This window comes from Dermacentor variabilis, chromosome 5 (genome assembly GCF_050947875.1).
Source record: "Dermacentor variabilis isolate Ectoservices chromosome 5, ASM5094787v1, whole genome shotgun sequence".
NCBI classification, from domain to species: Eukaryota; Metazoa; Arthropoda; class Arachnida; order Ixodida; family Ixodidae; genus Dermacentor; species Dermacentor variabilis.
The window spans coordinates 182,300,697-182,326,578 of record NC_134572.1 but is presented as its reverse complement, the minus strand read 5'-3'; the positions used below and the strand labels follow the sequence as shown (position 1 = coordinate 182,326,578).

General features: G+C 48.1%; 1 protein-coding gene across 1 annotated transcript in view; it reads left to right on the top strand.

Moving 5' to 3' along the window:
• Nucleotides 1-25,219, top strand: part of LOC142582056 (neprilysin-3-like) — a 79,524-nt gene extending 54,305 nt beyond the window's left edge. The window contains exon 5 of the mRNA XM_075691477.1: nucleotides 24,499-25,219. Coding sequence (XP_075547592.1) covers nucleotides 24,499-24,837 — 339 coding nt within the window. The 3' untranslated portion in view covers nucleotides 24,838-25,219. The remainder of the gene's footprint in view (nucleotides 1-24,498) is intronic.
• The last annotated feature ends 663 nt before the right edge of the window (nucleotides 25,220-25,882 follow it).

Sequence of the window (25,882 nt, the reverse complement as noted above, 5' to 3'; positions counted from 1 at the left end):
GGCTTAGCCGTGTCTGGGGAAAGGGGGATCCTGGGGGTTGAGCTGATGCTGGGTGTTTGGACCTTTAAGGCCCCCCGGCGGAGGCAACACACCCCTTTGGCCTCTGCTTCACATAAACGGCACCCCCGGACTGACTCACCCGGGGGAAATCGCAGTCGCCTTTTCCTGTCTCTCCCTCCTTCAATCTTCGTCTTTATCTCTCACTTTTTGACCTTTCCTGTCTCCTTCTCTCTTCTTTTTACTTCTTTTCTCCTGGCGGCAAGGGTTAACCCTGTGTGGCTATCCAACCTTGGGTACACCATATTCGGTTATAGTGATGGCGTACGACTGGCGTCTTGCAGACTTGTATGCAAGCTCTGCCGCGTCCCCTTGTTGGGCTCCGTGGTGGGCGGTCGGCGCTGTTGCCGAAAATATACATTTTTTTCATGAAAACTTCTTTCCCCTCCCTTGCTGATCGTCCTCAGAAACGAGGGCGCACCGAAGATGTCTTCAAGTTTTTTGGACACCAAACCCAGAATTTTCCCCGCTTTCACGTTATTCACTCTGAAAAGCCAAACAAAGTAGTCCGAAACATCTCACCATTCCTTGTTTCAAAATCCCTGACTGATGTTTTTGGTCCAGGTTACAAGGTGTCGAGGATGGCAAGCGGCGACCTCCACTTGGAGCTCCGCGACGTAAAACAATGTGAGAAACTACCGCAACTAGTGTCATTCGGGGAGACCCCTATAACAGTAACCCCACACCGTACAATGAACACCACCCGTGGTGTTGTGTCAGATGATGAGTTGCTTGAGCTGACTGAAGTAGAACTCCTGGAGGGCTTCAGAGAACAAAATGTGATCAATGTCAAAAGAATTAAGATGAGGCGGGATGTTAAAGAGATTCAGACGAAGCACCTAATAATTACTTTTGGATCAAGCATCTTGCCCGAGTCAATCGAGGCCGGGTACATCAAGCTCCGTGTTAGGCCGTACGTGCCAAATCCACTCAGATGTTTCAAATGCCAGCGTTTTGGCCACAGTTCGCAGAGCTGCCGAGGCCGCCAAACTTGTGCGAAATGAAGCGCGCATGAACACTCCTCTGAAGCTTGTGAGAATTCTTTCCACTGTGTAAATTGTGATGGCGAGCATGCCGCATACTCGCGGTCCTGCCCGTCTTGGAAGAAAGAAAAAGAAATAGTAACAATCAAAGTAAAAGAAAACATATCATTCAAAGAGGCACGCAGGCGGGTTGCATACCTTCCTAAGACCAGCTTTGCCGAAGTGACGCGTCAGGGGGCAGCGTCACAACGGCCTCCAGCGGCTGTCCGACCCACAAGCCGTGAGTCGGCAGTTACGCCATCTGCCCCCGCGGCGGTTGCAGCTAGCGCTGCTCCGTCTACCCAGCAGACGGGGCCACCGACCCCGAAGGTGAGCGCAGCCGAGGCTGCCCCTCCCTCCCCGGCCCCTTCCAGCGCTGGCAGCAGCCGGCGCAGCCAAATTCCTCAGGGAGCCCCATCGACCTCCGGGCTGGCGGGCGCAGGGGTCTTGCCCTCCAAGGCGGGACTCTCTCTGAAAACTTCTCGCTCGCAAGAGCACGTGTCCGGCGCCTCACAAGAGGCAATGGACACAGCACCTATCCTCAAGGCGCACCAAGCGCCTACGGAGCGGCGAGGCTCCCTCGAACGCTCCAGAAAGAGCAAAACTCCCGTTGTAGGGCCTCGAAAGGGCTCTGTAATTTAATCACTGTAATTCCCATAATCACTACTTCTGTTTCTGTACACACAGCACCTATTATCTCCCAATATGAATGCACAAATAATTCAATGGAACGTCAGAGGTCTTCTCAGAAACCTTGATGATGTGCAGGAAGTTATACAAAAACACAATCCAAAAGTGCTGTGTTTACAGGAAACACATTTAAAAAACAAACACACAAACTTTCTTCGGCAGTATCTAACTTTTCGCAAAGATCGCGATGATGCCGTCGCCTCATCGGGCGGTGTTGCCATAGTCACTCATAGACGTATAGCGTGCCAACCTTTAAAGCTACAAACGTCCCTTGAAGCAGTGGCGGTTCGACCTGTCCTACTAAACAAACTCATCACCATTTGCTCGCTTTACATACCCCCGCATTACCAACTAAACAAACATGAATTTCAGTCCTTGATAGATCAATTGCCAGAACCCTATGTTGTTCTTGGCGATCTCAATGCGCACAGCAGCCTGTGGGGAGACGCTCGTATTGATGCGCGAGGTCGCCTCGTTGAACAGTTCCTTTTTTCATCCGGTGCGTGTCTGCTGAATAAGAAGACACCCACATATTATTCTCTCGCAAACAGAACATTTTCTTCAGTTGACCTCAGCCTAGTTTCCCCTTGTATACTGTCTGAACTCGAATGGGAAGTTACCAAGAATCCTTACGGAAGCGACCACTTCCCCATACTGCTAAAAACACATAAAGAAAAAGAATGTCTACCACAGGCTCCTAGGTGGAAGATTGAGACAGCAGACTGGGAGAAATTCCGAAACTTAACTAGTATATCATGGGATGACATGTCCTCGTTAGGAATTGATGCTGCTGTGGAATATTTTACAGCCTTCATAATAGATGCCACAACTAAATGTATATCACAAGTAAATGGATTCGCATGCAAACGGCGTGTCCCGTGGTGGAACGACGATTGTAGGATCGCTCGTAAGAAACAAAACAAAGCGTCGGGGTTGCTACGCGCCTCCCCACTGCGGAGAATCTTATCAATTTTAAAGAAGTAAAATCCCAAGTAAGGCGAATTCGCCGACAGGCCAGAAGAGAGAGTTGGCAGAAGCTTTTATCTGGTATCAACTCCTATACACATGATGCCAAAGTGTGGAACAGGGTTAATAAGATAAAAGGGCGACAAACATATTCACTTCCTTTGGTGAACACACAAGGTGAAACACTGAAAGATCAGGCAGACTCAGTTGGAGAACACTTTGAGAGCGTGTCGAGTTCACAATATTATTCGAAATCCTTTTTGAAATACAAACAAATAGAAGAATGCAAACCAATAATGAGAAAATCCAGACAGAATGAACCCTATAACCGGCCGTTCAGTATTGCTGAGTTGAGAGCTGCCTTGACCACATGCAAAAGCTCTGCACCGGGACCTGATAGAGTCATGTACGAAATGATCAGAAACTTACACACTGACACCGAACTTACACTACTCACGCTTTTCGACGCTATTTGGGCTACGGGATACCTCCCATTCACATGGAAAGAAGCGATTGTGGTCCCTGTTCTTAAGCAGGGTAAGGACCCTTCCATGGCGGCAAGTTACCACCCGATAGCTCTTACAAATTGTCTTTGTAAGCTTTTTGCAAAAATGGTTAATTGCAGACTTGTACATTTCCTTGAACTCAACAATATCCTCGATCCCTTTCAGTGTGGCTTCAGAGAAGGGCGGTCCACAACCGATCACCTTGTGCGCATTGAGGGAAACATTCGCGACGCCTTTCTACATAAACAATATTTCCTATCCGTATTCCTCGATATGGAGAAGGCGTACGACACTACGGGGCGCTATGGTATCTTGAGAGACTTGTCGGGAATGGGAATCCGGGGCAATATGCTCGTCATAATAGAAAGCTATTTGTCCAACCGTACATTCCGCGCGAAAGTCGGCAATGTATTGTGGCGACCTTTTATACAGGAAACTGGTGTACCTCAAGGAGGTGTACTCAGCTGCATGCTCTTCATCGTGAAAATGAACACCCTTCGTGCTTCATTACCGCCAGCCATTTTTTATTCTGTTTACATAGACGACATACAGATAAGTTTCAAATCCTGCAACCTTACAGTATGTGAGAGGCAAATTTAACAGGACTTGAACAAAGTGTCCAAAGTGTCCGACTGGGAGAAGTTCCGAAACTTAATATCTCATGGAATGACATGTCTTGTTTAGGAATTGATGCTGCTGTGCAGTATCTCACAGCCTTCATTATGGATATTGCATCTAAATGCATATCAGAAGTAAATGGCTTGGCATGTAAACGGCGGGTCCCGTGGTGGAACGAAGATTGCAGGATCGCTCGTAAGAAACAAAACAAAGCGTGGGGGTTGCTACGCGCTTCTCCCACTGCAGAGAGTCTAGTGAACTTTAAGCAAGTAAAATCCCAAGGCAGGAGAACCCGCCGACTGGCCAGAAGAGAAAGCTGGCAGAAGTATTCATCGAGCATTAACTCGTTTACAGACGAGGCCAAAGACTGGAACAGGGTAAATAGAATTAGAGGGCGACAAACATATTCACTCCCTCTGGTAAATACACAAGGCGACACACTGCAAGATCAGGCAGACTCACTTGCGGAGCACTTTCAGAGCGTGTCAAGTTCAAACAATTATTCGCAATCTTTTCTCATATATAAACAAATAGAAGAACGTAAGCCATTAACAAGAAAAAGTCGAGAGAATGACCCTTACAACCGTCCTTTCAGTATAGCCGAATTGAGAGCTGCCTTGAGCGCATGCAAGAGCTCCGCACCAGGATCTGATAGAATCATGTACGAAATGCTGAAAAACTTACACAATGACGCGCAAGTGACACTACTTACACTTTTCAACACTATCTGGGACGCACGGTACCTTCCGACCGCATGGAAAGAAGCCATTGTGGTCCCTGTTTTAAAACAAGGCAAAGATCCTTCCTCAGTGGCAAGCTACCGCCCGATAGCCCTCACAAGTTGCATGTGTAAGGTATTTGAAAAAATGATAAATCGGCGACTGATCTATTTCCTTGAACAGAACAAAATGCTTGATCCCTATCAGTGTGGCTTCCGATAAGGGCGCTCCACAACCGACCATCTTGTACGTATTGAAGGAAATATCCGGGACGCATTTATACATAAACAGTTCTTCATCTCGATATTTCTCGATATGGAAAAGGCGTATGACACAACGTGGCGATACGGGCTCTTGCGAGACTTATCGGAAATGGGCATTCATGGTAATATGCTCAACCTAATAAAAAGCTACTTGTCCAATCGTACCTTCCGGGTGAAAATCGGCAATGTGCTGTCACGTCCTTTTACACAAGAAACTGGTGTACCCCAGGGAGGCATGCTCAGTTGCACACTTTTTATTGTTAAGATGACAACGCTTCGTGCTTCTTTACCACCGGCCATTTTTTATTCCGTCTATGTGGACGACATTCAAATAGGCTTCAAATCCTGTAACCTCGCAGTATGCGAGAGACAGGTACAGCATGGTTTGAACAAGGTGTCAGGGTGGGCAGAGAAAAATGGTTTTAAAATCGATCCTCAAAAGAGTTCTTGTGTGCTGTTTACAAGGAAGAGAGGTCTGGTTCCGGATCCTTGCTTGGAAATGTGTGGACATCAGATACCTGTAAACAAAGAGCACAAATTTTTAGGTGTTATACTGGACAATAAACTTACTTTCGTCCCACACATTAAACATCTTAAAGAAAAGTGTCTGAAAACAATGAACTTCATGAAACTTCTATCCCAGACTACGTGGGGTAGTGACAGGAAGTGCCTAATGAATCTCTATAGAAGCCTCGTCCGGTCACGATTAGATTATGGTGCCGTGGTATATAACTCTGCCGCCCCGAGCGCGCTAAAGATGCTAGACCCTGTTCACCATCTAGGTATCCGCTTAGCCACGGGCGCTTTCAGAACAAGCCCGATCGAAAGCTTATATGCCGGATCGAATGAATGGTCTCTCCACCTACAGAGATCATACATTAGCTTTACATATTTCCTTAAAGTACACTCCAATCCTGAACATCCATGTTTTCATAGCGTTACCGATATGACGTGCGCTACACTTTTCAGCAATCGCCCCTCCATAAGACAGCCTTTCTCGCTGCGTGTGAGGGAGCTTAGCAATGAAATGCATGTCCCACTCCTCGAGCATCGCTTAATGCACCTAACCAAGCTCTTACCTCCTTGGGAGTAGCAGGTGATACAATGTGACATATCCTTTATAAAAGTTACAAAGAACGCTCCTGAGGCCGAAATCAGAATGCATTTCCTAGAACTGCAGTACAAACACTCCTGCGCAGAGTTCTACACAGACGCTTCGAAGTCAAATGCCGGGGTATCCTATGCAGCCGTCGGCCCATCCTTCTCGGAATCCGATGTACTGCATCCGGAAACAAGCATCTTTACGGCCGAGGCCTACGCATTACTCTCTGCTGTGAAGCATATAAAAAGATCAAAACTTCCAAAAGTAGCGATCTATACAGACTCTCTAAGCGTTGTGAAGGCCCTAATGTCACTCTACAAACATAAAAATCCCGTATTTAATGAACTGTATTCGGTATTGTGTAAAGCGTACTCATCTAACCAGAACATCATAATATGCTGAGTCCCTGGCCGTAAGGGAATCGAAGGTAACGTTCTCGCGGACGGGATGGCCACGTCAATCACATCGCAAGCTGTTAACCTTACCGCTGATGTGCCTGTCACAGATCTGAGGCCTTTCTTACGAAATAAACTGCGACATCACTGGCAGTGCACGTGGGACGCGCAAACAAATAACAAACTGCAAGTTATAATGCCCCAGATAGGTTTTTGGCCCTCCCCAACAAAATCTCGGCGAACAGATGTCCTATTCTGTCGCCTCAGAATAGGACACACGTTTGGCACCCATAGTTATCTGCTTACTGAAAGTGAACCTCCAACCTGTGGTAGATGCGGTGAGAGGCTTAGCGTCCTCCACGTGCTCCTGGAGTGCCGGGAAGCCGAAACGGAGAGAAAGAAACATTTTCCGCTTGCTTACCATTATAACATCCCTCTACACCCGGCTATGTTTCTCGTAAGGAACCGCTTTTTGACACCAATACAGTCCTCAATTTTTTAAAATGATGTTGTGCTACATGTAATAAGACCATTAAACTCGTAGCGCATCCTCTTTCCAGAGGATGCCGCTGTGATAGTTTTATATAGCACATGCCTCCAGGCCCTTGTGTCGCAAGAGCTGTAACGAGGCCATGGCGCTCTAGTTAATTTTAGAAACTCATGCAATCTTTAATATCGTATCATTATTCTGAAATGCAGCTCAATGCTCATAGTACGCGTCATTTGTCATCGCCATAATTTTATTACACATACATTTTACGCACTTTACAGCGACTATATTTTAGGCCCCTTTACAGCCATGTCACATCAACTCCATAGAACCCATCACTCCACTGCGAAATCATTAACACTTGCATGGCACTCCATGGCCACCATGGCGGCCGCATTTCGATGGGGCGAAATGCGAAAACACCCGTGTGCTTAGATTTAGGTGCACGTTAAAGAACCCCAGGTGGTCAAAATTTCCGGAGTCCTCCACTACGGCGTGCCTCATAATCAGAAAGCGGTTTTGGCACGTAAAACCCCAAATATTTAACTCTTTGGCCATACCTGGCCCTTGCGCCAAGAAAAACCACACATTCATTCATTAATTGTGGTTGTCGTTGCTGCCGGGTTAGCTTGCGGCAAGACAATAGTAGGCAGTAGAGAAAGCAGCATTCAGAGCAGCCATGGATTTGAAGTCGTTGCGCAAACCTAAATTGCTGGAGCTTGCAAGAGTGTTGGGTCTGGATGTCTCAGAAAAACTCAGAAAACCAGAACTGCTAAGGGCTATTCTTGAGTTAGAAGCTGAGGATGACGAGCTGTCGGAATGCCTTGAGACCATTGAGGAGAGGAATACGGTAAAAAGAGAAAGAGAGGAGCGCGAACGTAAAGAGCAGAAAGAGAAAGAGGAGCGCGAACGTAAAGAGCAAAAAGAGAAAGAGGAGCGAGACCGTCAACTCGCTTTGGAAACGAAGCGTCTCGAGGTAGAGGTGGAACGCGCTCGTAATGGAAGTCAGGCACACGGTGCATGAGAACGAGTATCGTTGAAAATGACTGACCTGATGCGGCCGTTTAAGCTTGGAGAGGACATTGGTTTGTTCCTGGTTAACTTTGAGCGAACGTGCGAGAAGCAGGGGTTCTCTCGGGAAACGTGGCTACAGCACTTGCTCACTTTGTTACCCGGCGAGGCGGCCGACGTAGTCTCTCGCTTGAAGAGAGAGGAGGCAGAAGATTTCGACCAAGTGAAATCGAGTCTGCTAAAAAGTACAGGCTGTCAGCGGAGGCGTTCCGTCGGAAGTTTCGGGAAAATGAGAAAGGCAGAAGTCAGTCATATACAGAGTTTGTCTACAGGCTTATGTCAAACATGCAGGAGTGGCTCAAAGAAAAGAAAGCGTTTGGTGACCACGAGAAAGTTCTGCAGTGTTTCGGGCAGGAACAGTTTTGTAGTCGGTTACCTGAGAACGTGCGGTACTGGGTTTTGGATAGGCCAGACGTTAGTACGGTGGCTAAAGCCACCGAGCTAGCCGAGGAGTTTGTGACGCGTCGGGCTCGCGGAGCTAAGGACTGTCAAAAGGGTGAATTTTTCTCCAAGTTTGAGAGGCCGAAGTTCACACCCATGAGAGCATGGTGGGACACACGTAGTGCGGATGCGAGAGAAACCAGTCCAACCGAACGTAAGGAGACGGCGGCAGCCGAAGCCGAACGCAGAAAGCGGTTCGAGACGAGGCAAGCGCGCGTGTGTTATACGTGCCAGAAGCCGGTTCACTTTTCGGCGCAGTGTCCAGAAGCAAAAACAAAAGTCGTGTTTTTGTCATTATGCAGCACTGACGAGAGCATGAAGCTTCTCGAGCCTTACATGCGAGACCTCCTCGTGAACGGGAAAGAGTGCCGAGTGCTTCGTGATTCCGTAGCTACAATGGATGTAGTTCACCCCTCTTACGTAGAACCCGATATGTTCACGGGCGAGTGCGCATGGATCAAGCAAGCCGTGGAAGCTCATAGCGTCTGTCTGCCCGTAGCAAAAGTGCTTATTGAAGGACCTTTTGGAGCACTTGAGACGGAGGCCGCAGTGTCATTTATGCTGTCCCCCGAACCCCCAGTACCCGTACCTATTTTCGAACAGGTCTGATCACCTCATGCGTGAGAAGGGGCTTTTGTTTGGTGAGGCTAGCGTTCAGACCTTAGCCAGATCGAGAGTTCAGGAGCTCGCTGCAAAGGCGGTAGTTGCGGGGCCGGCGTTGTCGAACAATGAGAAAGGGTCGGAGGCGCAGCAAGCTGATATTCAGAGCCCGTTCGAACTGAATAAAATTGAGCCTGTAGCGTTGAAGGCACCAGATACTGGAGAGGAAATGCTCGACACGGGAAAGTTAGAAGAGCTATCTACAGATTTGCTCATCGCGCCTACGTCAGATGGACTTCATAGGTTGCTAAAAGTCAGCCGGTCGGCTTTGATAGCCGAGAAAAATAAGGATGGCAGCCTAGAAAACATGCGCTGCAATGTCAAGGAAGGTATCGCCAAGAAAAATGCTGGTTTTGTGGAAAGAAGTGCGGTCCTGTAGCGGAAGTATCTAGACCGCAGGGGAGTAGAGTTCGATCAGCTGATCGTGCCTCAGTGCTACCGTCAGGATCTGTTGCGCTTGTCTCATGGGGGTTCATGGTCCGGACACCTAGGAGTTAAGAAGACTAAGGACCGTCTCTTGCAAGACTACTATTGGCCAGGGTGTTTTCGTGAGGCAGAACACTTTGTGAGGACATGTGACACCTGTCAGCGGGTGGGCAAACCAGGGGACAAATCGAGGGCGCCGTTGAAGTTGGTACCTATCATTACGGAGCCTTTTAGACGGGTCGTTATTGATACAGTCGGACCTCTGCCGGTAATAACCACGCGGTACAGACACATTTTGACTGTGATCTGCCCAGCGACAAAGTTCCCTGAAGCAGTGCCGCTTAAAGAACTGAGCTGAGTTGAGATAGTCAATGCGCTACTGTCCATATTTGCGCGAGTTGGTTTTCCTGCGGAAATCCAGTCAGATCAGGGCACAGTGTTTACTAGCGCTTTGACGGCAGCCTTTCTCGAAAGGTGCGGGGTAACGCTGTTACACAGCTCAGTGTACCACCCACAGTCCAATTCCGTTTAGAAGCTCCACTCCGTCATGAAGCGCGTGTTGAGAGCATTGTGTTTTGGACAACAAACTGACTGGGAGCTGTGTCTGCCTGGGGAGATGTTTGCATTAAAGACCGCGTCGCATGCGGCTACGGGGTTTTCGCCAGCTGAGCTGGTGTACGGTCGATCGCTGCGGTCTGCGCTTCGCATGCTTCGAGACTCGTGGGAAGGCAGGGGCGACGACCCAGTCGTGGTGGAGTACGTGCTTAGGCTCCTCGAACGCTTAAGAAGGGCACAGGAGTTGTTAGGTGAAGCAATGGCAAAGTCCCAGCAGAGGGCCAAGTTTTATTATGATCGGACAGCCAGGGCCCGTCGTTTTGAGGTCGGCGATGAGGTAATGATATTGCGCACATCGCTAAAACACAAACTGGACGTGCAGTGACAGGGCGCAGCACGGGCTGTTCAAAAACTGCCGGACGGGTACTACGTGGTGAGTCTGCCAGGAAAACGGAAAACACAGCAAGTTTACCACTATAATCTACTCAAACCCTATAGACAACGGGAAGCAGTGGTGTGTATGATGGTAAACGTTCCCGAAGAGCTTGCGGTCGAGCTTCCGGGACTAGGCTCAGTGACGAACAGGGAAGACACTGATCAAGTCATTAGTGACTTAATCAGTAAATCACCGCTGTCGCCTGAGCAGAAAACCGAACTACACCAGCTCTTACAAATGTTTCAAGGTCAGTTCTCTGAGAGGCCTGGCAGGACTTCTGTCCTTACTCATGAAATAGAACTTACCTCCACAGAGCCAGTACGATCCAAGGCGTACCGGGTGTCACCCCGCCAGCGCGATATTATGGAGGCTGAGGTAAAGAAAATGCTACAGCTCGGTGTTATTGAGGCGGGTGAGAGTGAATATACCTCCCCTTTGATTTTAGTTGAGGTACCGGGCAAGGAACCTCGTCCTTTCGTCGACTACCGCAGGCTTAATTCCCTCACTAAGGATCAAATTTATCCGATCCCTAACATCGAGGAGCGCCTTGAGAAAATTAGTAGCGCTCAGTTATTTCCACCCCAGATATTGTCAGGGGTTATTGGCAGGTTCAACTTACACAAGAGGCTAGTGGGTATGCGGCGTTCATTTCACCAATGGGAACATTCCGTCCTAAAGTTTTGAGTTTTGGTTTGAAGAACGCGCCATACTGCTTTTCAAGCCTCATAGACAAAGTGTTGCGGGGACAGGAAGAATTCGCTTTACCGTATTTAGACGACGTAGCGATATTCTCCGCATCCTGGTCTGAGCATATGGCACACTTGCGGGCAGTGCTAACCCGCCTGGGCGAAGCGGGCTTGACAGTCAAGGCTCCCAAGTGCCAGTTAGCACAGGCCGAGGTTGTCTACCTCTGTCACGTGATTGGACGGGGTCGTCGCCGCCCCTCTGAAATAAAGGTGGCCGCTGTGCGAGACTTCCCGCAACCGCGCACGAAGACCGATAATCGGTCGTTCTTAGGTGTCGCCGGCTACTATAAGAGGTACATCCCCAGGTACTCTGATATCGCGGCTCCCCTGATGGATGCTCCAAGAAAAACATAGCCCCAAACAGTCGTCTAGAATGAGACAAGGGAAAGGGCTTTTAGCGCCCTAAAAGCGCCCTCACAAACCAGCCTGTGCTACGATCGCCAGACTACACAAAAGGGTTCGTTGTTCAGTGCGATGCTAGTGAGTGAGGCATGGGCGTTGTACTGTGCCAACGGGAAAATGGAGAAGTGGAACAACCCGTCCTGTATGCTAGTCGTAAGCTGACCAGTCGTGAGCAGGCGTACAGCGCCACCGAGAAAGAGTGTGCGTGTCTCGTGTAGGCCGTTCAGAAACTGTCATGCTACCTAGCCGGCTCGAGGTTTATCATTGAGACGGATCACTGCCCTCTCCAATGGTTCCAGACCATCTCTTCCAAAAATGGCCACCTCCTGCGCTGGAGCTTCGCTTTGCAGCAATATTCCTTTGAGGTGCGTTACAAAAAGGGGAGTCTCAATGGTAACGCCGATGGCTTAAGTCGAGGCCCCTAACGTAGGCATCAGCCTCAAAGTTGTTCTTTACTGATGTTTTTCTTCCTGAGGCAGGATTTTTAACATATTGCTTTTGTTTAGTGTTTGAAAGTCATGACGTGCTTTCTAGCGCAATTTTCCAAATTGTGGACGCGTTCTGAGCGCTGCTAGAATACTGTAAGGAACTGGGCAGTAGTATAAAAGCAGAAAGAGCCTGGCATGGCTTAGTGAGGGTTGTGTCGTGCTTGCTGACTGAGCGGTTGAGTTTCGGCGTAGTTCTAACGCTTGCTGGGAACGAGAAAAAAATGGCAGCTCTCCCGAAGTCACTTTGCAGTGTCCTGTGTGAACCTGTACGTGAGAACGAGGCCTTCTCTGTGCGCTGCGCTGAGGAAACACCGAGGGACGACCGACTTCGGTTATGAGCATCATCGAGTGACATCCCTCCGGACAGCGGATGCAGTCCCCTGACCATCGGGATCTCCTTCTCCCGGCGGGGCGGTCTGTTACGTTTCGCCTGCGACGTGCGGTATAGCCGGCGTGGATGCAACGGACACCGGGGCTTCGTTCACAGCGGCGGACATTTTGGCCAGTTCAGCGCTGTCCCAACGCCACCTGCTGAGCGCGTCCAGGCATGTTTCGATGCCACGTGTCTTCGTGTGTGCGTGTTTGTGTGTGCGTGTGGATGTTGGTGCCCACGCTTGTCAAAGCGCGGCAGCCGGGGAGAGGAGCTCCCCAACTGTGAATCGAGGAGGTCTGACCGGCGCCGGCCCGGCGGATACGTCACTTCTTGTCACAACGTGTCCGTGCACCACCCTCACGTGCGCCTCTTGCGAGCCGTTCCTTCTTGCCCTCGCCTCCGAGAGTATAAAAGCAGCTGCCCCCGGACGCCAAGAGAGAAGCTTCGATTTACTCAGTCAAGTAACGTGGTCTCCCGTTTCTCCACTTCGGTCGACCTGACCGGCCGCTCTTCTGCGATGCTAGAATAAACAAGTTGTTCTGTTAGCAGTCGACTCATCCTTTGCCAGGACCTTCGGATGCTTCCAGCTGTGCCCCAGGCCGCCAGGCCAACGCTACCCTTGGGGCTTGCGACCCATTTGCAACAACAGCCTATGTTTGCAAACAGCGAAATGGTCTATGCTTGCATTTCGAGTTTGTCATTGCCTTCTGTGATACTTCGGCCCTTACAGTATATCAATCAAATAATGAATAAATAATTTTATATAAATAAATAGACTTCATTGTTTACCTTGTTATCTTCTAGTACAAGACTTACGTAGCATCAGTTATGCGTGTTCTGGAATTGTTACGTCGCTATAGCCGTGGTTGGCTGCCGACGATTTATTAATCCAAGAAAACAGGTACATGGTATTTCAGGCGCAGGAGCCAGCACTCGCGAAGCGTTCGTTCCGTGAGGCGTGCTCGGGCGGAAACCGTCAGTGCCTTCACGCGCCCACTATTCCTTGTCTTCTGGCGACATATCAGTTTTCACGGCCTTAGACGAAGTCTCCATAGAGGTCTCGAGGCCACCTAACTTCTGGTGGCTGCAGTTGCCGCGTCGATCCTGCTCGTGACGTCGAGGTCGCTGGTAGAAACAAAGTGTTCTTTTTCGTATATTGTGAGTCTGATACCAGAGGAACACCAGAACTTGTTTCTTTTGGCATTGCGTCCGATAACTTGTCTGCTATGTTCCAATCCGTGGACGCTTGAGTTGCTTGCCTAATCTGACTCGGTTTATTATGTTGTTGAAGTGACGTCGAACCTTTCCGACGACGCTTTTTATAAGCCAGGATCGTGGGCCGAAGCGGCGCAGTATTTCACCTTCAATCCAGTCTGGCTCTTTCTAAAAATTGACGGATAGGCACTTTTTCCCCTACTGAGAAGCGACATGATTGCTTCAGTGTCTCCTGCGCACATGGATCTCTGTTTCCGTCTCCGGCTTGAGTAGGTCGAAGGGACAGAAAAGTTTTCGTCCAAGCGTTGCTCTCGCAGGTGTCATTCCTGTAACCGTGTGAACTGTCGTATGTTGGCGGTACAGGAACTTCGCAAGTCGACACTGTAGAGTGATACGCGGATGGTGGCATTTTACGCATAGCACTGCTTTATCTCGCTAGAAATAAAAGCTCTCCCGTTGTGGGATACGAATTCTTGGGGAACGCCGAAAGTAGCGAAGAGATTTCGGAGTACATCGATGACGACTGTGGATGTTGGTTTTGTCACTTGGCGACTTCCAGCCACCTTGTGTACGCGTCCACATCAATTAAGAAGGTGCGCCCGTGTAGTGGCCCCACGAAATCAACGTGCACCGTGTTCCACGCTGTCTGAGGACCGTCCCAGGTGGGAACAGTATCTTTGGGTGGCCTCTTCTGCGTTGACTAGCATTTACGGCACTGTCGTACCGTTTCGTCGCTAACCTTGTGGATTCCAGGCCACCATACGTACCTTCTTACACAATTATTCATGGCTACCATTCCTCGGTGACCAGCATGTAGAAATTCCAGAAGGTGAGATCACGCTGAGCTTGGTGAGCGCTGCACCCGTGACCCAATACTGAGGCAGTCGCGATGAATTGCCAGTGCAGTCGCTTTTCTTCTTCAATGAGTATTTGCACTGTACCACCCTGCACTGACACGTACAGCCTTTACATGATATTGTCTTGTTGTGTCAGACGTGCTATCTCTGTGACTGTGAACGGTGATCTCGACAACGCTTCAAGCAATAGCATGTTACCTGGTGGCCATGGCTAGTCGGTGTGTTCTGGTAATGCAATCATCTCAGCGCGTCTCCGTTTTCATGGCTCTTGCTGTGCCTGTAGGCAATGCTCTAGTCATACGCAGATGCCATGATACACCATATTGACACGTGTACTTGTTTATCTTTTGCGGGTGACCGCTTGTCACCGCCTAACAAATATTATCGCACAGCGCAGGATGTGCCTGCATATATCGGAAGTATCTGGAATGTTATCGATGGTTCCATCCGCTGTCTGTCGCCGAACCTTGTTTCATCTCATTGCATGTATGCACAACGCAAATAGTGTAGAACTTTGTGGAAGACACGCGGGTCCCAGCGACTCCTATAGAACATTTGACGACTGATGTAAAAAGCCGACACGCTTGAACCGCTGATCAGATTTCGATGATCGCTGACTGTGTTCGCCGCTGTCGCCGTCCTTTGACCGTAGCCGCTTTTGTAGCCACGGGTTCGCCCAGTAAAAGTTAGTTTGTTCTTTCACATTATTGCTACTGTGTTCTTTATACGTCACTACCACGTGCCATCTGGTGGAGGTGCTTTGCGTTCATGTACCGTGCACTCGTTTATCTTTTGCGGGTGACACCTTGTCGCCGCCTAACAAATGTTATCGCACAGCGCAGGACGCGCCTGCAAGTATCGGAGGTTTCTAGAATCCTATCGGTGGTTACATCCGCTGTCTGTCAGCGAACCTTGTGTAATCTGATTGCATGTATGCGAGACGCGAATATTGTAGAACTTTGTGGAAGACACGCGGGTCCCAGCAATTGACACGCTGATCAGATTTAGACGACCGCCTACGGTGTTTGCCGCTGTCACTGTTCTTTGAGCGTAGCCTGTTTTCGTAGGCACAAGTTCACCCAATAACAGTTAGTTTCGTCTTTCACAGTATTGCTACTGTGTTCTTCATACGTCACTACCACGTGACATTGTGGTGGAGGTGCTTTGCGTTCATGTACCGGCCTCCCCCACAAAGTCGTGATCAAGCGCGAACGCGAAAGAGAACACCAAAGTAGCCAAGAACCAGCGAGATAGCCGCAGACTGCAAGATTGTGAAATCACGGTAATCTACAAGTCCGGAAGAAAACACTCTGACGCCGACTGCCTATCACACGCCCCCATAGTTTCCCCGCCGCGAGACAACGAGGACAACGACGCCTTCCTCGGAATAATAAGCGCAGAAGACGTCCCTAAACAGCCACGAGCAGACCCGGAGCTAAAAGGCCTCATCGAGCATTTAGAAGTGGACACCGACGTTTTCCTCAGGGCATTTAAGCGCGGATTGTCTTCATTCACGCTAGAAAACAACCTGTTTGTGAAAAAAAACTTCTCGCCAGTCCGCGCCAACTACCTTCTTGTTCCGTCAGCGCTGCGTCTAGAAGTACTGCAGGCGCTACGTGACGATCGAACCACTGGTCACCTCGGGTTCTCCCGGACGCTGTCGAGGTATAAAGGAATGGTATCACTGGCCGCGCCTGACCGCCGACGTCGCCCGTTATATCAAGACATGCCGAGGCTGTCAGTGACCCAAGACAACATCGACAAGGCCAGCAGAATTACTACAGCCGATCTAACCTCCTTGCCGACCATTTCAGCAAATCGGGATGGATTTGTATGGACCATTTGCGACGTCAACATCCGGAAATAAGTGGATCGTCGTGGCGACGGACTATCTCATCCGCTTCGCTGAAACTAAAGCTCTACCGAGTGGCAGCGCAGCCGAAGTGGCGAAATTTGTCGTGGAGAGCATTCTGCTGCGACATGGTGCCCCAGAAGTCCTCATCACCGACAGAGGAACGGCCTTTACAGCCGAGCTTACCCAAGCCATTCTGTAATACAGCCGGACAAGCCACAGGAGGACAACTGCCTACTACCCGCAGACAAATGGTCTCACGAAGCGCCTGAACAAGACCCTCGCCGATATGTTAGCAATGTACCTCGACGTAGAGCACAAGACGTGGGACGTGGTCCTGCCATACGTAACCTTTCCTTACAACACGGCGGTGCAAGAAACAACACAGATCACGCCGTTCAAGCTGGTTGATGGCAGGAACCCGACGACGACTCTCGACGCCATGCTGCCGCAGGTCTCCGATGAAGAAAATCTTGACGTCGTTACCTATCTCCAGCGCTCCGAAGAAGCCCGACAGCTCGCCCCCCTACGGATCAGGAACCAGCAGCGTACCGACAGCCGACACTACCCCCTCGACAACGCTAAGTTGAGTACCAATCCGGCGCCCTGTTTGGTTTTGGACCCCGATACGCCAACGAGGACACAGTGAGAAACTATTGTGACGCTGTGTCGGACCCTACAACATCATCCGACGTATTGGCGAACTGGACTATGAGGACGTGCCAGGCGGCATTTCGCATTCGCAGCGGCGCCGCGCACTATCTGAAGGGGTCCACTTGGTGCGTCGTAAGCCATTTTAAGCGTTGTGACAAACTTCCTTTTTACTTAGTTACGGGTGATGTTGGTAATTACTTTTGTTTGTTTGCAGCGTCGGGTCGATGCCATTTAAGAGGGGGGTATTGACACGTGTAGTTTATCTTTTACGGGTGACTGCTTGTCACCTCCTAACAAATGTTATCACACAGCGCAGGACGCACCTGCATGTATCGGAAGTTTCTGGAATGTTATCGATGGTTGCATCCGCTGGCTATCAGCGAACCATGTGTAGTCTGATTGCATGTATGCGCGACTCAAAGAGTGTAGAACTTCGTGGAAGACACGCGTGTCCCAATTATTGCTCTGGAACATTTGACGACTGATGTATAAAAGCCGACGCGCTTGAACCGCTGATCAGATTTCGACTATCGCTGACTGTTTTCGCCGCTGTTGCCGTTCTTTGAGCGTAGCCTGTTTTTGTGGGCACTGGTTCGCCTAATAAAAGTTAGTTTCGTCTTTCACAGTATTGCTACTGTGTTCTTTATATGTCGCTACCACTTGACAATATGGTCATTCGTGGTTAAAGGATTTCAGCCGTTTGGTTTCTCCGGGCCCAGTATGACGAGCAGTGGCTGATGGTCCGGGACGAAAGTTACCGTTCTTTCCGCAATGTATTTGTGTAACTTATGAGCTGCACACACTACAGCAAGACCTTTTCTATCCAACTGTGCACAGTTTTGTTCCGCAGGCCCAAAAGTCCCAAATGCAAATGCGATCGGTGCTTCTCTATTCTGGTCATCACGTTGGGACAGAACAGCTCCTATGCCATACGGTGAAGCATCGCATGACACAAGAAGCTCCTTCCGTTCGTCGTAGTGGGCCAGTGCGGTCTGACGGAGAAGCAATCTCTTAAGTTTGTTAAACGCTTGTTGATGCTGAGTTCCCAATCAGCACGTGGCGTCCTGCTGAAGGAACTGGTAGAGGCAGCTGGCAATTGTTGCCCTGTTCTTCAAGAATCTGTCGTAGAAAGCCAGCATTGCGAGACGTGACTGCAGGGCTTCCTTGCTGTTTCTTGCTGGAGCCTGAATGATAGCCCGAACTTTCTTTTGGCTGGCGTGAAATCCTGTTTTGTCAATTCGGTGTCCTAGAAAAGAAACTTGTCTCACTTCAAAACGGCACTTGACTTTTCCGAGGCGCAGATTGTACTTGTGCTGCCTCTTGAGGACTTCTTCCAATCTGGCGGCATGTTCCGCGGTATCCTTTCCGCTGATGATCATGTCATCTAAGTATGCACAAACTCCTGTGATACCAGGCAGGATAGTCTCCATAAAGGGTTGGAAAATGGCTGGTGCTGCAGAGATTTCAAAAGGCAACCATTTGACCTTGTAGAGCCATTTCAGCGTGTTGAGCGCCAATATCTCTTCTGTATGTGTTGTCACTTGGAGGTTCTGGTAAGCTTGTGCTAAATCCAGGGTGCTGAATACCTTGCCGCCGTTCAAGTGGCTGAGGGCTTCATTAGCGGTGGGAAGTGGCTAATCTGCCTTCTTCGGTACCTGATTCACTATGCGACGGTAGTCACCGCAGATTCGTAACGAACCATTCTTTCGAACGTGTCAGAGAGGCATCCCCAATCCGAATGCTGCACAGGCTCGATTATGCCTTGATCTTGCAGTCGATCCAGTTCAGCCTCTACAGTCTACCGCAGCGCGAAGGGAACCGGACAAGCTTTTTGAAACTTTGACGTTGCTACTTCCACAACTTGGATTTGTACCGCCGGACCGACGTGCCCTGATATGTCCTCGTCAAACACAGACTGGTACTTGTCCAGAAGCTTCGAAACAAGTTTGTCGTCTTTTCTACTGCTTTTTCTACGGCCTTTTCCACTGCTTTCTGCAGGTACGTTCTACAGCTGTTCTTTCTGCTTGATATTATTCTTAGGCTCCTGGATCGCTCTGTTTCTGCTCTTTATTGTTAGATATGGGTGATAATCCTTTAAAAAGCCTTGGACAGACACTTGCTGACAAACCACCGTCGACTGTTAAAGAACTGGCTAAGGCTCTAGTTGATGTTACTTTGCGCCTTGAACAGATCACTGCAATCATCAGAGCAGACATCAAAGGTATAGCTGATGATAACAACAAGTCATCTACCGATATGGAAGGACTCAAAGATTCTAAGACCCACATGAACACCATATTTGAGCAACTCAGAGCAGATGTGAAAGGTGTGTGCAGCGAACTCGCTGAGGTAAAGGAGAAGCAGTCCGACCACAGTCGAGATATAAAGGGATTAAACATTCAAGTAAAGAGCCTGAGGAAGGAAATGATAAAGCTAAAGCAGTATAGCCGTCGGAACAACTTAGAAATCAAAATCGTCCCTGCATCTTCTGAAGAATCTTTACCGGATATGGTGCTGAAGATAGCCAGATGCCTGAAGGAGGAGCTTCGACTGGAAGACATTGATGTGGTTCATCGGGTTCCGACAAAAGACAAAGGACGACCAAACATTGTCGTTAAGTTTGTTTCCAGGAACGTTCGTCACCCTCTGCTGCAGAGTGCTAAACGTAACAAGTTAATGACATCGTCACTTGGTCTTGAAAAGAACCAACCTGTGTACATCAATGGGCATGTTTGTCCAGAGTACAAGATTTTGCTCGGCAAAGCCATACAAACCAAGCGGGATAAAAACTGGAAGTTCGCTTGGGTGTCACAATCTAAAATCCTAATGAGGAAGCTTGAAAATCCACTGCAGTGCACATAAGAACTGAAGAAGACCTAGCCAACGTTGTCTAGTGTTCATATCTCTAACTAGCTACTGCTTTTCGTCCTTATGGCATATTCAATTACCGAAGTTAACACCGGATTTCATGCAAAACCACGCATCTCTATACTCCCACTGCAACATCAGAAGTCTGAATAGAAACAAAGGTTTATTGTGCGCATTTTCAGCGCAGCATCAGTTTTCCTATGACATCATTGCGCTCTCCTAAACATGGCTAAAAACAGCGAACACATTCCGATTTCCTGTTATTATTTCCTATATAACCCAAGACAGACTTCATCACGTGGCGGAGGTGTTGCTCTATATGTTAGACAAGAACTAACCCTCATCGAAATGCCTCAATTGCTTATAAGTAATGCTAACATGTCATCACTTTTTATCGCAATACCTACAGGCATGGTCATAGGCGTAGTCTATCGACCACCCAGTTCAATTTTACAACAGTTTTACAGTGTTCTGGAAACCTTTCTTTTCGGCTTGACCGATAGAAGCTTTAACTCTGTAGTTGTAACCGGGGGCTTCAAAATAGACACTTACGGAGACCTAAATGCCAATTATTCATGGTTATTACAATCATACAATTACAAGAACACAATCTCTCAACCCACAAGAATTACAGCAATCTCAGCCACAATCATCGACCATATTTTATGCAATCATAATATTCTCGCAGGTGTATACAATACGAGTATAACAGATCACTCTCCTGTCTTTGCATTGATACCTAATGATGGAAGCATTACTAGGAATGAACTAAATCCACGCACAGGTCGAATAAATTACTCGCTGCTTCGTGATAAAATTAAAAAGATAAATTTCTCTGACGTACTCACTGCAGGCAACAATACCGAATGTGATAAGCTACAGAAAACCCTCTCCCGTGTCATTTCTAAATGCGCAACAACCAATCATCACAGGTACGAGCAGCCGTTATGACCATGGATGACTAAGACTATATTAAGCGCCATTAAGGAAAGAGAGACTTGATACCAGAAGTGGAAACAGCAAAGACATAATATGTAATATTTACAGCAGTTTCATAGCTCCCGCAATTTTGTCGTTTCAATCATTCGTAACAGAAAAAAAGAGTTTAACGCGCAACTGATCCTTAAGGCTCAGGGTAATTCTAGAAAGATGTGGGACAATATTAACAAGGAAATTAGTGCACCTGTGAAAAGGCACATTGCTCCTGGCCGAATTGACACCGAAAAAGCTGATGAGTTTAATACATACTTTACCAACGTTGGGCCAGTTCTAGCTGACTGTAGAACTAATCAGACATGTGATGTTATTAACCCGTTATTATGCAGCACATTTTGCCTTAAACCAATAGAGGACACTCTAGTAAAAAATATATTGACCGATATGAATGCTAACAAGGCGGCTGGTCACGATGGCATTACTGTCAAGTTTTAAAAGATAACGTTGACCTCCTCTGCCCTGTTCTTACAACCATATTCAATCCTAATATCGCACGCGGTACATGCCCTGAAACTCTAAAGATTGCTAAAGTATCTCCTATATATAAATGCGGTGATAATAATGACCCTGGAAGTTATCGACCAATTTCTGTTTTGAGTGTTATTAATACATTGTTTGAGAAGCTTATTTCTATTCAATTGAAAGGGTACCTGAACACACACAACATTTTAAATGAATCTCAGCATGGCCTCAGAACCGGTCGCTCTACGTCCTCAGCAGTACTAGAGTTGTCGCAGCATATAAACGAAGCACTCCATAATAATGAATTAGCCTTAGTAATACATCTAGACCTCCAGAAGGCTTTCGATACAGTTATTCATTCTATACTACTAAAGAAACTTGAATACTACGGTTTCAGTGCCATTACTTTGAATTTATTTTCTAGTTACTTAACCAACCGACAGCAGTTTGTTAAAATTACTAATTTTACGTCATCGTGTTCTTTTGTTAAAACTGGCGTGCCACAGGGGTCTGTCCTAGGACCAATTTTATTTTCTTTGTATGTCAACGATTTTCCTTCAATTCTCACACCTTCCAAAGCTGTCATGCACGCGGACGATACTGTACTAGTGTTTACAGGCAAAACACTTCACGAAGTAATACAGATTGCTAATAAAGAACTAATCTGTGTTTCATCATGGTTTGGAGTAAATAAACTAACACTCAACAAAGCTAAAACTCAATACATGATTTTTAATTCTAGGCATGGTCGTGTTAACAGTGCACCTCTGCAAATATATCTTGATAATAGCACTCTGGAGCAGGTGAACAGAATTAAATATCTGGGCGTGACACAAGACAGTAGTTTAAACTGGAAGCCACACATTGATAATGTATGTTCAGAGCTAGCGTCACCGTGTTATGGGCTCTTAAAGGCGAGGGCATGCTTTGATATTTCGGTACTGAAAAAAATCTACTTTTCTCTCTTTCATTGTCATATGACATGCTGTTGCGAATCATGGTCGTCCACATTTAAAACATATTTGGATCCAATTTTGCACTTACAAAAGAGAGCGGTGCGGATAATGACGTTTTCTAGTCCATTCGAATCCAGTAGTCATTTATTTAGCAGGTAGAAAATACTTCCCTTTACCCTATCCTCCGAAATGAAAGTTGCTATTTCTGTGAATAACATAACATGTCGCAATCACTCATTGTCGTTTAACATATTTGTGATTCCTACACGAAATACTAGACACGCCACTAACATAAATTTCAATTTACCAGTTACCCGAAACGCATACGGTCAAAGACTAATGCAGTATCATGGTACAAAAATATGGAACGCCTTACCAATAGAAGTGAAGAGTGCCAGTAACTTTTTGTTTTCCATAAAAAGATTATATCTCAAAAATTAGTTAAGAATGTTTCTCTGTCTTTGTGGCGATATTTTTTCAGTAATACTATTCTATTGTTGCACTGATGTATGTTTTCTTTTTTCCCTCTTGTTTCTCATCCTGTACAATTATGTATAATCAATGCGCATTTGTTCATCACTGTCCTGATCGCCACAGCACAAACGCATGTATACCACATGGGCCCACAATAGCGTTGGCTATGGGCCCAAGAGTTGTCTGCTTATGTTGATGTACAAATTTATGATGAAATAAATGATGTCTAAAGGGGGGTCTAAAGTCATTGATGCCTGTTATCTGTATACCCAGATGAAGGAACCAAAAATTGGAGGACGCTTAAGCTTCGCCTTCAAGAGTGGAACGCGACAACTTCCCGTCGACCCGCCAAGGGGTGTAAGACAATGCACTACGGCGCAGCGATCACTTACGAGGCGCCCCGCATCGGACTTTGCGCCCACCTATCACGCGCTGAGCGCCGAGCAACGCAGCGTTCGGCGCGGCAACGAAACGTGCGCCTGAGCAAACGGAACGAACCAAAGAACTCGGTGTCTCGGAGGGGGAAACGATCTACGCCAGCCAAACGTCGTTATCGGCACGGGCAGAGAGATAGGTAGATAGTAATCTAAAGAAAGGAACGGCGCTTGATTCTGCAACCCGTGTGGGAGCACGGCGAAGCGTCGTCAGGGGAGAGGGAGTCGGGGCCGCGACGAGCCTGGCACCGGTCCGCGCACAGCCCCAATGCGCGCGTGGCGCGCCATCTGCCGGGGCAGCGCCGTACATTGAGAGAAGGGGGTCTTCTGCGTTTGCCGCAAGATGGCTCTGCGTGTGCGGTAAGCACAGAAGAAATGTATCGGAAACGTACTTCGCTACTCGTGTAAATGCGACTTGTGTAAGTTACATGCTCATAATTACCGATATACACCGCAGTATAACTTTCTACAGCACGTTTCTAAGGCAACACCGCATTCACTAGAAGCGCTTTTGTACCGCGTTCAAGCATCGAACTCGTGGCTGAGTGGTAGCATCTCCGTCTCACACTCCGGAGACCCTGGTTCGATTCCCACCCAGCCCATCTTGGAAGTTGCTTTTTATTTATGAAGTGCCTGCCGTGATTTATCGCTCACGGCCAACGCCGCGGACGCAGACGCCGACAACACCGGCTTTTCTGCGACACGTGCACCTTAACGCTATCGCGTTAATATCGTCCTCGTCGCCAATTGTTACCTCTCTGCAGCCATGTTTCGCTGCCGACGATTTATTAAGTCAAGGAAACACGCGCATAGTAGCAGCCACTATTTCAAGCGTAGGAGCCAGAATGACGAGGCGTTCGTTCCGTTAGGCACGCTCGTGCCAAAACCAACACTGCCTTGGCGCGTGCACTTCATCGTTGTCGTCTGCTGGCGACATATCAGGAATCATTTTACTCTCACACCCCTGCCTTTTGATGCCAACTGATAGGCGTATTTGTCATGGTAAAAAAACAAAGTGTGTCTTAGTGTAGCTGCGGTTGAGCCTACTAAGGACCACTATGACTGACATGCCTGGCGGCAGCGGAAGCGTGGTGCAATGCCATGAAGTCCGTCTATTACCGCAGAGGCCCATGTCTGAATATGTGTATAGTCGTGCCCGCTCATGGTGGTGCATAGCATTGGCACGATCACTATTTCTTGGATCGCTGTATCTGGCGAGTGGTATGTTGTTAGATGAGCGCACATGCTACATCTATGCCCTACTGCCTGCTGCGGTTAGAAAAAAAAACTTATTCTCTATCCAGGTGGCCCACAACAGTGGACAGCCGTCGACCACTAGAGGATACGCCTTCCTAGCCGACTTGGTTGGACTGAAGACGGCACACAAGGCGTTCGATAGCTTGCGACACGAGCGCGGAGTCACTTGTCTACTTCCCGGATTGCGCCTCACTCCTGACCAGCTGTTCTTTGTGGGACATTGCGCCCTGCACTGCAGCCTCGCTGCAGACAACGACGCCTTAAGGCAGCGAATCGACGCCCGCGAACGCTGCCACCTACCGCTCATGCAAATGAGCGAGTTCGGCCGGTCTTTCAACTGCAAGCGTGGCTCGCCATTGCGCCCGTTTGCCGAGTGCAGTTTTTAATATTTACCGGAGGAACGTCGTTCCGTTGCGAGGACAGTGTTTCTAAGAGCATCGAATCGTTTACAAATGTTGTATAAGTTCGCCATAGTACGTAGTTTCCTGTTGAAAAATAATATTGGGACGCTGGTTTCTGTCCTATGGGCACTGATCAATAGGCTTTAAAAGAACATATGCTGGGCCTTTTGGTAAACGGTACTTGCTTGTTCAGCGCAAAATTGCTCAATGCGAAAAAAAAAGACAGGACGGACGTGTCGTACCTTGTCGGTTCAGTCGTTCTCTTCGCGTTGTGTAATTTCGTGCCACAATTTAAACCGTTATATTCCAACGACCAACTGCAACGCAAATCACTAATCGCGGAATGTGGAAGGTTTGTTCCATAAATTGTTCTAACGTTTCTTTTTTTTCTGAATGGCTCCTGTGTTTTAGGAAATCCGATTTCTATAATACAATAATGAGAGTAGTTGCTGCGTCCGTGATACTTGGAAACGACTGCGGTTATGTCTACAAAATGGTTGTGGTTGGGCTGCATCGGAGCGTACAGGTATGCCAAGCTCAATGCTATAAGGCAGCTACCGAGTGGTAGGTGCTGCTTGTTACTTTAACAATATTGTGGCGCTTGCGCCACTGACATCTAACGATTTGACCAAAATATTTCTGGAAATAACCTAATGTACGCCCGGGCGGTGCGCACTTTGAAGTGAGGCGCCCGACGACGAAAAATACTGCCGCGGCTCTGCGGTCCAAGTGGATTGGGCTGCATCAAGGTGGCGGCATTGGAAACTGCTGACAGTGCTGCTCCACGGGGTCGTTCGTACTATTTCGTGCCCTGCTACTTGGGATCAGACCGCCCAACTGGTGCTCCTAATTGCATATAACGTGCACTTACGTGTTAGGCCTTTCTTTTTCCTTCTTTTATACCACGTGGTGACTTCGCGTGCTACTATGTAATTGCTACTATGCAACTATGTTATTGTAGTTCACTTAGAAAACAGCTATCCTGCTTCTTATTGAAGCCGCACGTACGTCTCGTGTGCATTTTCGCGCA